At 42.7% G+C, this 12828-nt stretch overlaps 1 protein-coding gene across 1 annotated transcript in view; it reads left to right on the top strand.

Annotated features, from left to right (window-relative positions):
- The window catches only part of ppp1r18 (protein phosphatase 1 regulatory subunit 18), a 74347-nt gene extending 64274 nt beyond the window's left edge, over window positions 1-10073 (top strand). The window contains 2 exon segments of the mRNA XM_062969581.1: window positions 3906-4113; window positions 6205-10073. Of these exon segments, the coding sequence (XP_062825651.1) occupies window positions 3906-4113; window positions 6205-6224 (228 nt within the window). The 3' untranslated portion in view covers window positions 6225-10073.
- The last annotated feature ends 2755 nt before the right edge of the window (window positions 10074-12828 follow it).

Genomic DNA, 12828 nt, shown 5'->3' on the forward strand with positions numbered 1-12828 from the left:
CTCTCCTCTGGAGGAATGTCTGGGCTGTGGCTATAGAAAATGCAGGAGTATTGACTCCTTTTCGCTCTGAGACCAAGCATTCAGCCCCCATCTTCTTGCAGGCTATTTCTGACCACTTTGCTGTGCCGCACGTCAAGGTGATGGTGCCAGGAGATCATCTGCCCTTGAGAATGGTCTCTCTCTAACTCTCTGCGGGGATGAATGTGGAGCAGTTTTAATCTCATTTCCTCCGAGGTTTATCTCCGTCCCGTTGCAGCTTCCTCCCTGAGTCCAGTGATGTTGAGGCAAAGGTGGCAGGCAACAGCGAAGTGACTTAGGCTGTTGAAACTAAATACAGTGCTCCCTCACTTATTGCTGGGGTTTGGTTCCAGGACCACCCGCAATAAGTGAAAATCTGCGAAGTAGGGACACTATATTTATTTTAATATTTATACATTATTTTAGTAGTTATACACTATTTTAAGTCTTTATCAACCAATTGTGTGTTGATAAATCACCCTCTTCTCCTCCTGTTGTCGCTTGGGCTCATTTTCTCTCCCTTTGGCTTCTCCTTCGTCCCTTCCTTAGGCTGTAAATTGTAATTTTTCATGATTTATAATAGTCTTTTAGAGTTTATTAAAAACCGCAAAACAACGAATCCGCAAAAAGTGAACCGTGAAGTAGTGAGGGAATACTGTACAGGCAATGCCTGAGTTACAAACATCTGACTTGTAAACGACTCATAATTAAGAACAGGGGTGAGACAACAGAAAGTGAGAGAAATCTACCCCTTGGAAGGGAAATCCACTTCTGAAAGAATTATCATGGGGCAAAAATGTCTCCAATGAAGCTTTATCACCGCTCCTTGTTTCTACAACCCACATTTTTCAAAATCCAATTCTCACAGGGACAGAAAGTGAGGTGGAATCTCCTGAACAGAGGCACATGCTGCCAAAAAAAAACCATCACAGGGGTATAACCCTTCCCTATTTGGAAAATAGCTACACCCAGTCTATGGGCACACCCAGTGCCCATGTGAATTTCCATGAATATGTGGAGATCACCTTTTAAAAACCACTACTCAAGAAAAGCATGACCTTGTTAGAAGTCAACTCTTTGAACAAGTGATATTCACAAGCATTCGTGTAATGGCACACAGGTAACTCAGTTGTTAAACTGAAGAACCATGACTTTAAACTGCCAAGGATAAAGAAGACATGCCACTACAAAAATATATTTGATTAGCAGAGGATGGTTGTTTCTTTGCAGCTGTAATTGACTAAAAGATACACCCTCCCTTCAAAGCTCTTAGTTTAAAGCAGGCATCCTCAAACTGTGGCGCTCCAGCTGCTTGGGCCTCCAACTCCCAGAAGCCCTATCGAGATTGATCAATGGTCCAGAATTCTGGGAATTGGAGGCCCAAACAGTTTGAGAACCCCTGGTTTAAAGTATGCACTCAGAGATAAAAATACAAAGCCTTCTTTGAAAAATAATGTATCTTGTTTACTCATAAACACTTGTATTAATTCACCATATAGACACATTTCTTACTGAAGTACAGATAGGATGTAGCTTCTCTCTGTGTTGAGTACACAGAGAGGGTATTCTTAATCAATAGTCCATAGTCTTTTAGTATACTTGTACTCACTGAAGTCAATAAGCATACCTCTATATTGAAGTCTCTCAACAGCAACATGCAGCTGTTGAGCTGCATTATGCAGCTTCAAATTCCATTATATGGCAGTATAGATGGGAAATTATAGTCCAACTGGACAGATGTTTTCCCATCTTGACTTTGAGACGTCTCAAGGGCAGTTCATCAAAATGCCTGAATACAATCTATAATTTGTCGTTGCTTGGAAATCCTAAAAATTTATATTGCATGAGGATTCCCCCAGGCAGGAAGTAGCCAGGCTTTGAAGCTGCAAGGCTACTCAGTGCTATTCAAGGTGGACAGTTGCAATATTCACACTTGCCTCAAAGTTCTTTCTCCCTCCCTGGACCTTCCAGAGATATATAAACCCCACTTGACTAGTTTCCAACAGACCTCACAGCCTCTGGGGATGCCTGCCATAGATGCGGGCAAAATATTAGTAGCGAATGCTTCTGGAACATGGCCATACAGCTTGGAAAACTCACAGCAACCCAGTGATTCCAGCCATGAAAGCCTTCAACATCACAATATGAACAAACTCCATATTTATAGAGAGAGGGAGAAAGCTAAAGTAAATTTCCATGTGCCAGGTCAGGCTGGTCTAAAACCCAGTGCTGCTGTCTATTCTGACTGGCAGCATTTCTCCAAGGTGCCTGGCATAGAGAAGGGCATCTCAATTCCAGCATGGGAACTCTGAACTACACTTCCTATCAGCATCACTCAATGTCAGCAATGGTGAGGAATGCTAGAGTTGCAGTTCAACAACTCTGGAGGACCACCCAATTCCCACCTCTGTGCCAATTTCATTTATGTGAGTCCTTCCGCATGCAAAGCATGTGCTCTCTTACTGACCCGAGGCTTCTTTTCTGTCTCACACAATTCCAACAATCCATCAAAGTGATGAATGTGTAGCAATTCTGCTTCTGAGTGGATGCTTCTATGGTCATCTGATGCTTTCTTTATAGAAGTGTCAAGCACCAGTGTCCTTCAGAGAATCGGAAAACAAGAAGTTGTCTCAATGGAAATCAAGACATATATGTGCTATACAGTCATACGCTCCAACTGCCCTGATTTGGCAGAGAGTCCCAATTAAACCTCTCTCATCCCTCTTTCCCAGCTGCTTTTAAAATGTCCTAATTTCCTCTTCCTCCCACTTCCCCCTTTGTCCTCAACGTTTTCCGCAATTGCTGCAAACTGAATTCAAAGTACAGACGTAGTAAGCAGGGAGAGGAAAGAACAGGATGAGCAGTGTAGACTCATATAATCCAGTTCAAAGCAGATAATCTGAATACAGAAGGTGGATTATATCATGGCAGTGTACATCCAACCATAGACTGCAAAACTCTCATGGCAGCATAACTAGTAATCTCAGGATTTTATCAAAGTATGGTTATTGTGTATTGGTATATGTGATTTTATCTGTTTATGATTTGTTTTTATTGTTGAGTTTTATATTGTTTATTGCCTGGGCTTGGCCCCATGTAAGCCGTCCCGAGTCCCCTCAGGGAGATGGGGCAGGGTATAAAAATAATTTAAGCTGCCAGAATTTAAAACACAATTGAAGACCCATCTCTTCTGGCAGGCTGACCCAGAGAGTGTTTATGAATTTTACAATCACATTCTATGTTTATTGTGTTTGAACTTTTGTTTCATGTATTTTAATACAGTATGTGCTTTTATGGTTGTATTTTAAGTATGTTTTAGTATGTGCATTTATAGATGTATTTGACTATGTTATTTCCTGACTCAAGCTGAAAGGAGAAGTGGGTAATAAATAAATAAGAACTATTATTATTGTGTTGTCAGAGGCTTTCATGGCCGGAATCATTAGGTTGCTGTGAGTTTTCCGGGCTGTATGGCCATGTTCCAGAAGCATTCTCTCCTGATATCTCACCCACATCTATGGTAGGCACCCTCTGAGGTTGTGAGGCAGGCATCCTCAGAGGACCTCACTACCTCTGAGGATGCCTACCACAGATGTGGGCAAAACATCAGGAGAGAATGCTTCTGGAACATGGCCATACAGCCCAGAAAACTCACAGCAACCCAACAGTTGTTGTTGTTGTTGTTGTTATCATCATTATCATCATCATTACCATTACCATTATTATTTTTATTAAATTGCAGTCCCAACAATACCTAGAGAGCTGTACCTTGCCTACTCATGATTGAGTGTGAAAGTGGTCCAGTAACCCAATCTTGCATGCCTTGGAAGTATGATGGACTTGGCAAGGGTCTTGGTCTCTAACCATTTATCACTTCTTTCTTGCAGCTTAAGATTTCATTCAGTGAGAATCAACTGGAGAGGACCTTCCAATATCCATCGGAGGGCTCGCTGTTGGAGGAGTTTGGGCCTCCTGAGGAGTCAGACTCCCTGACCTGCACCAATACCCATGGGGATGAGGAAGAGGAAGAAGAGGATCTGCTGCTGCTTCATCGTGGCCTCCCAGGGCTGCTGAGGACCAAGCCCCTCATTGTGGGTGAGTGTTTGGAAGCCTGTGGAGATGCCCACACTGCAGTTGGCCATAAAAACACTGTAAAAAGGTAAAGGTTTCCCCTGATGTTAAGTCCAGTCATGTCTGACTCTGGGGTGTGGTGCTCATCTCCATTTCTAAGCCGAAGAGCCGGCATTGTCCGTAGACACCTCAAAGGTCATGTGGCCGGCATGACTGCATGGAGCGCCGTTACCTTCCCACCGGAGCGGTACCTATTGATCTACTCACATTGGCATGTTTTCAAACTGCTAGGTTGGCAGGAGCTGGAGCTAACAGCTGCCGCTCACGTCGCTCCTGGGGTTTGAACCTGGGGCCTTTCGGTCTGCAAGTTCAGCAGCTCAGTGCTTTAACGCACTTCACCACCGGGGCTCTTCAAACACTGTAACACATCCTAATATCATAGCAAGTTCAGGTAATCACAGCAATCACAGATCAGGGGAAGCAAGTTATTTTGCTGATAACACTATGTAACATGATTTTGTTCCTGGGTTATAAATGTCATTTCCTAAATGGCTCTGTTCTAAAAACATGGGAAAAATTTATTTAACTTCAAAAACTTTGTTTTTGTGGGACATCTTTCAGCACATTTTGCTATAGTTTTTCAGTGAATATACCATAAAGTCCTAACCAATTCAACATAGTTTGTATCAGCCACAAAACAAAGTTTCTGGAGTATAACAACTACTATCAAAGTAAGTAGGCGCCCCGGTGGTGAAGTGCGTTAAATTGCTGAGCTGCTGAACTTGCAGACCGAAAGGTCCCAGGTTCAAATCCCGGGAGCGACTTGAGCGGCCGCTGTTAGCTCCAGCTCCTGCCAACCTAGCAGTTCAAAAACATGCAAATGTCAGTAGATCAGGTACCGCTCCAGCGGGAAGGTAACGGCACTCCATGCAGTCATGCCGGCCACATGACCTTGGAAGTGTCTACGGACAACGACGGCTCTTCGGCTTAGAAATGGAGATGAGCACCAACCCCCAGAGTCGGACTTAACGTCAGGGAAAACCTTTACCTTTACCTTATCAAAGTAAGTACTGCACAATTAAACGGGAATAACACTTTCAACCCAGGAACAGAAAATGTTTCAAATTTTGTTACATAGTGTAATGGATAGAGAAAAAAAGCCTTGTAAGTCAGTTCGTAAAAAGAACTGAAACATTATCAGAACTTCTCCTTACCAGAGTAGACTGTTCGGGATTTTAGGTATTGTCCTACATATAAGACACAGACACATATGGAGAAGCATCTTTAGCCATGATTTGGGTTTTTTGCTCCCTCCGATATGTTAGGGTTCAGGTGTGGCAGGCTCTAGTGGAAACATGCCATAGAATAACACTGGAGGACCTAGAAAATACAAATGTTGTATACATGTGTAGAGTGATTCTTCCAAGAATTCCAGAATTTGAATGGTAAACAGAATAGAATTATTTTAAACGGGGCTCTTTAAAAAAATTCATATTGACGCTCCATCTAGTGGCCCTCTTTGAATACTACAAGAGCCCTTGGTTCTGTCTGGGTTTTGTGGCATGTAGGTTGTGCCCTACACAGACTAGGACTTGGAGCAATGGGTTCAAATTATAGGAAAGGAGATTCCACCTAAACATTAGGAAGAACTTCCTGACCATCTAAGCTGTTTGACAGTGAAATTCTTCTGCCATGGAGCGTGTGTTGTCTTCTTCTTTGGAAGCTTTTAAACAGAGACTGGATGGCCATCTGTCAAAGGTGCTTTTATTGTGCTTTTCTTGCATGGCAGAATGGAGTTGGACTGGATGGCCCATGTGGTCTCTTCCAACTATGATTCTAGTGTTCTTCCTGGAGCCCCCGGTGGCGCAGTGGGTTAAATCCTTGTGCCAGCAGGACTGCTGACCTGAGGGTTGGGTTGCCGGCTCGAATCCAATCCGTGGAGAGCATGAATGCTCTATCAGCTCCATCTCCATGCAGGGACATGAGATAAGCCTCCCAGAAGGATGGTAAAAACATCAAAAACATCTGGGCAACTTCCTTGCAGACGGCCAATTCTCTCACACCAGAAGTGACTTGCAGTTTCTCATGAAAAAAAAATGTTCTTCCTCTTTCCAGATGAATCCTGTCGGCGGTAGCCCTGTGCATCTTCCTCCGTCGCTGGGAAGGGTGGCTCACACATCAATCTTCATTCTGAATTCTTCAATTGGACCTTAATTTGATTCCATCTTCCAGTGACTGCAAACCCCATGGAAAGAAGCAGGGACCAAGAAAGACTGAGGAATCCTGCCCTAGGGCTCTGGATGCATTTATTCCTTTGTGATGAGAGCAACAATTCTGAAAATACCTTTCCCTGTTTGGTATTTTTCACTTCTGATGACTCTGGCACTGAAAACAGGACCTCAGAGACACCCCACTCCCCAAGACTATCTTGAATAGAGACTGCAACATAACCCTAGGAGATGCTGCCTGCTCCCAATGGTAGAGAGGGGCTCTCGGCCACACGGGTTTGATCCAGGGACTCCTTTTCCTGTCCCTACACACTGCCAGCCAACACAGAGTCCGGTGCCAACAGCAGCTTAAAAATATACCTTTTTACCACCAGCAGGGAGAAGCACTGAACTTTCTGGAGTTGGCTTTTTCAAACAAGGGCTAATGTTGTTATATCTTTTTCTTCCTGCTATCATCTAAATCACATTTGATACTCCCATTGGGCTGAGTGACTTTCTGTAATGCCCAGATCTTTTTTTCTTTTTTGGCAAAGAATATGGGAATATCAGAGGTTTAAAGAGAGTGAAGTAAAAACATTTCTAATAGCGGCCATATGAGTGAAGGGATAGTAGATGTAGCGGGGTCTTTAGCATTAAGAGAAACACTTAGCTTGCATGTGGCATAAAAGTATGGAGGAGGGACGAGGGACTTCCGATTGTTCTCGCTCTTCCTCTGTCAGGAACTGCCATATAAAATCCAGATTATCTGATATGAACTGGATTATATGGCAGTGTAGACTCAGATAATCCAGTTCAAATCAGATAATGTGGATTATCTGATTTGATAGATAATCTGAAGGGGCCTCGGTCTCTAAATCAGTGTTTCCCAAACTCTGGTCTTTCAAGTGTTTTGGACTTCAGCTCCCACAATCCCTGATCTGTGGTCAAAACAGCTGAGACTTCTGGGCATTGAAGTCCAGCCATTGCTCTGAGCCATTCTGGAGAAAGGCAGACCAGTTTGGTTCTAGTTCTTAAAGCAAGAGCTGTGAGTAGGCATGCGACTGGGCAAAACAGGGAGGGTCTCTGGGTATTCTTAAAATAGGAGCACTTGGTATTAAAGCATGGAACTGGGGAAAATGGGAAACAGCTCTCTCTGCATGTGGGTAGAGCTAGTCGCCATTTGGGACTGTTTATCCTGCCTTCTTTTTTTTTGTTTTTTTTTAAGGCAGAGATAGTTGTGTTAGTGACAGCCAGACATGTTTTTGGAAGTATAAAAAGGGGAGGCAGGAGCATGTGGAGATGATCCACAAAGCAGGTGCCAGAGGAAAGGACAACTATCTGTTTTAATCATGTCTGTTTCCTGTTCAGGGTTGAGATTTCATGTGCGATTGGATGATGACCAAATGGCACGAGATTGGATGAATAGCACCTGGCGGACTGTTAGAAAATGAAGTGATATTTTGACATATAGGTGTTTATATATATATAAATCCTGATGAGTTACTTGCCATTCTTCACTGCATAGTATTTTGAAGTGTGTCAAAGCCGAACTAAGACTGGCTTTCCAGAAATGGTGGAATGAAGAACAATCAGTTTCAAAATTCAGCCAGCCGTTCACATTTGCAGGGGTTAGGGACACAGCGCCTCCATTATAGTATTTATTTATCATGTCAGAAGCAAATTGAGAATACAGTTATAATGCATTAAAAACACAAAGTTAAAAACTTGGTATTATACTAAATTTTCTTTGCCCAGAAACTAGCCATTTGGAGTGCCTCTGGTATTGCTGTAAGAAGGTCCTCCATTGTGCTTGTGGCAAGGCTCAGACTGCATTGGAATAGGTGGTCTGCGGTTTGCTCTTCTCCACACTCGCATGTTGTAGACTCCATTTGGTAGCCCTATTTCTTAAGATTGGCTCTGCACCTCATGGTGCCAGAACGCAGTCTGTTCATCGCCTTCCAAATCACCCAGTCTTCTGTGTGCCCAGTGGGGAGTTTCCCATCTGGTATCAGCCACAGATTGAGATTTCGGGTTTTAGCCTGCCACTTTTGGACTCTTGCTTGCTGAGGTGTTCCTGCAAGTATCTCTGTAGATCTTAGAAAACTATTTCTTGGTTTAAGGCATTGGCTTGCTGGCTTGTATCCGAACAGATGATGGGCCGGAGATGTCAATGCTTTGGTCCTTTCATTACTGGCTGCTACTTCCCAATGGATGTCAGGTGGTGTAATACTGGCTAAACAGTATAATTTCTCCAGTGGTGTAGGGCATAGACATCTTATAATTTTCTATTATAGTGAAAAACCGTGAATAAAGAAATTGCTATTTTATTTTATTTTTTTACTGAGAGACCACCTCAGGAGTTTTTAGGTCTTCCAGCATTACTCTGTGGTCAACTTCTGGTGGAAGCTGGCACTGGAGGACCTAGAGTTTCTTAGAGAGGTGTGCTTTCTAGAAATCTCTAGGTCTTCCAGCATGACTGGAGGATATTGACCACAGGCTCAAACTGGAAGGCCTAGAGATTCCTAGAGAAAACATTTCAAATAAAATTTGTGAAGAATCAAATCCGCAAAAGTCAAGACTGCAAATGTGGAGGAATGACTGTGTTGACAACTTTCAAAACCCGAGGACAACATTTTGGGAAATCTCAGATAAGATATCCTTTCATCAGTGCGGGGCAGATAGACTGAGTGACGGAAACGGGGGCAATTCTCCAAATTCCTTGGCTCATCTGACTGGATGCAGACAAATGAACCAAGTATGGTTGCTTTTGATGTTTGTTTCTCAATGTGGCACTCATATCTGTCCAATGAAGGCAATAATGACATATGCTAAGATGAACAGGGAGGCAAAGGCCACGTGGTGCATTTTGTGTGCCAGTTTCCTTACGCATTATCAGTAGCTTTGGTTGGCTTGAAACATAAGCACGTTAGGGCTCCACATCATTAGCCATTTAAACAGGTGAAAGACAAGAAGGTGTCTTCAGAGGAGAACTGAAAGGAAGCACTTTTACTGTCATTTTTGAATATTATGTGGGAAAATGGCAGGAGCCCAAAGCGGTGTGGTGCTTTCCCCACTCCACAGAATGACTCTCGACTTATCTATGGTTCATATCAAAAACCTGTTCTCGACTTATACATGAGGTTGACTTATACAGAAGTATTTATGGTACTCCTGGGATCATTCTGTGCAACTGACAATGCAATTTTTTAACAATCGGCCACCTTGAATGGGTAGTGTCTCTAAATTCTTGAGTGGACATTCCCCATATAAGCGCTCAGGTTGGAGATATGGCACACAACTCGTGTACAGGAAAAATATGGAATGGGAGAATGGATTACTTCTGCACGTATGAGAGCCGAAAATGGTGTTATGAGCAGATGTTGAATGGATTGTGGAATGAGAGGATGGGAAGTAGGAACGAGTGGAAGTAAGAGGCACGGGTGGGAAGGAACGAGGCAGATTACCTGTTCCTTCTCTCTTTCTCTTCCTTGCTAATTTATCTTGTCATTGTGCATCATTTTTATTATCATTTCCCCATTTATTTTGCACTGTGGGATCAGCTATGCCAGGCGCCCATGGATGAGCGAGTGAATGACTGAAGACGGAGACCATCTGTTCCTCTGAGGAGGAAAGGACATTTGCAAAGATCAGTGTATGTGGGCCGAGGGCTGAAGCAGCTGTGTCCAGCCATTTCCATCAGTGTTTTTTATATGTAATTATTATTGCTGTTGTTGTTGTTGTTATTAACAATAAACCAGAATGATGTTGCACGTTGAACTAGTGCTCCTCTGTTGTCTTGTTTGTTAAAAGGCGATTTAAGATAACAAATTTCCTTTGAATTGTGGATAACTGGGAACAGAACAACAGGAAAATTACTTCCCTTGTGCTCCTCACAGGCCGGAATCACTGGGTTTCTGTGAGTTTTCCAGGCTGTATGGCCATGTTCCAGAACAGGGGTCCTCAAACTTTTTAATCCGAGGGCCGGTCCACAATCCTTCAGACTGTTGAGGGGCCGGATTATCATTTGAAAAAAAAAATACAAACTGATTTCGATGCACACTGCACATGTCTTATTTGTAGTGCAAAAACAACAACAACAAGAACAATGAAAGAACAATACAATATTTAAAAATAAAAACAATTTTAACCCAACATACATTTATCAGGATTTCAATGGGAAGTGTGCTCCTGCTTCTGGCCAATGAGATAGTCAAGTTAGTTAGGATTGTTGTTGTTGTTATTGTTGTTGTTGTGTGCCTTCAAGTCATTTCAGACTTTGGGCGAGCCTAAGTCTAAAATGTATTTATTTATTATTTATTTATTTACTGCATTTATTTACTACATGTGTATCACACCCTTCTCACCCCAAAGGGGACTCAGAGTGGCTTACAAATTATATGTGCATACAATATATTGTATTATTAGCATAGGACAATATTAGCAATATATATTACTATATTGAACTATACCACTGTACTGTAATATTATTAGTAATATTATATGTAATATAGAATATATAATTAATATTATTATATGGTATTATGAATAGTGTTATATTGTATTACATTATAATAATATTATCAATATTATATGTATATACAATATATTATATTATAAAACTGAGGGCAGGGGCCAGGTAAATGATATCGGAGGCCTTAGTTTGGGGACCCCTGTTCCAGAAGCATTCTCTCCTGATGTTTCGCCCACATCTATGGTGAGCATCCTCAGAGGTTGTGAGGTCTGTTGGAAACTAGGCAAGTGGAGTTTATATATCTGTGGAAAGTCCAGGGTAGGAGAAAGAACTCCTGTCTGTTGGAAGCAAGTGCTGGCCCCATTTTAGGAGGCAACCCCTGGCAGTGAGACCAGGGAGAAGCCTGTTGGCAGAAACCCAGGCAAGTGATCAGCCTGAGCTGCCCATTTTGAGTGAGTCTCTGCTGTGGTGAACATACAGATTAGGCCCAATTGAAATTAGCCAGTAAGCAAGGAGAGGTGATTTTCAGCCAAGGAAGATTTTATTATCTGCAGATAAGACACTAGCTAGTGATTCATTCACAAAGTAGATAGCATAAAGAATACAGTTTCACAGCCCGTTTTATACACAAGCTGGCACAGGCTGCAACCAAGCCTCTAATACTGACCAGTCACAGAGAGGGGCTTGGCACACTGGCTAGAATGGGCTGGGACAAGAGATGATTAAGTGTCGATAAATGAGATTCCTTTTACTGGACCGGGCTGTGGCGCAAGTTTGAAAGCAAGCCAGCTGCAACATATCAACAAATCACTCTGACCAAGAGGTCATGAGTTCGAGGCCAGCCCGGTGCCTGCGTCTTGTCTCTGTCTCTGTTCTGTGTCATGGCATTGAATGTTTGCCTTTATGTGTGCAATGTGATCCGCCCTGAGTCCCCTTCGGGGTGAGAAGGGCGGAATATAAATGCTGTAAATAAATAAATACTGAACAGGAAAAATAACAAAGTGATTGAGGGCATCTCTGGCCCTACCCAGGAATGCTATTGTCTTAATGGGATGGACATGATCTGACCCATTAAGAGGGCTGATCTGGCAGTCCCAGATCCCAGAAAAACAAAACATCACATTCTGACATAATCAAGCAAAATGACAGAGGTTGGGGTTTGGTTGTAGACATTCAGATTCATTCCGATGCGAGCTGTCCCATTCATCAAAGACGCAGGGTGGTGAAATTGCTCTTTCCCCAAGGACAAGGGAGATGATTTCCCCCGCCTGAATAGAAGTATTGTGTTGCAATGTCCAGGTAAAGTTGAAAAATATAGGTGAAACTGGGAACTTGATGAGGAAATTCCCAGCTTAGTTTCTTTCTCCCAGGCTATACAATTGTGTGGGATGCAAGACATCTTCGGGTTCAGGAACACAGTTTCCCCCAAAGGAAAGGAATGGGGATCTCAGGAGCATAAAACATTACGTCAACACAACATATAGGCAAAATAGGAACACATAGGGAAAAACATGGAGTGTTTAGGGCAAATTATATACATAAGAGACATAGTTTTCCAAAGTAGCTTTAACAAGCCAGGCTTCCCAGTAAGTCATGGGCAGGAGTAATCTACCCATGGCACATCATATAAACCTTCAGAGGAAGGCGATGGGAAGGCATCTAAGGAGTGCTCTTTGCCTTTCATTGGGTTAGTGCTCTGGCAGGCACCAGAGAGAGAAAAAGAGAAAAAAGGAGACTTCAGTGAGCAGTGACCTGGCCCAGGTAAACTAGACATCCCAAGGACCCGGGGCTGGTTTGCTCATGCAACACAAGTGTGAATGTTCCAACTGGTCAACTTGATTAGCATTAAATAGCCTTGCAGCTTCAAGGCCTGGTTGCTTCTTGCCTTTGGAATCCTTTGTTGGGAGGTGTTAGCTGGCCCTGGTTGTTTTCTGTTTGTAATTCCCGTTTTCTAAGTGTTGTTCTTTATTTACTGTCCTGATTTTAGAGGTTGTTTTAAAAAAATACTGGTAGCCAAATTTTGTTCATTTTCATGGTTTCCTCCTTTCTGTTGAAATTGTT

This window comes from Anolis carolinensis, chromosome 2, assembly GCF_035594765.1.
Source record: "Anolis carolinensis isolate JA03-04 chromosome 2, rAnoCar3.1.pri, whole genome shotgun sequence".
Lineage (NCBI taxonomy): Eukaryota > Metazoa > Chordata > Lepidosauria > Squamata > Dactyloidae > Anolis > Anolis carolinensis.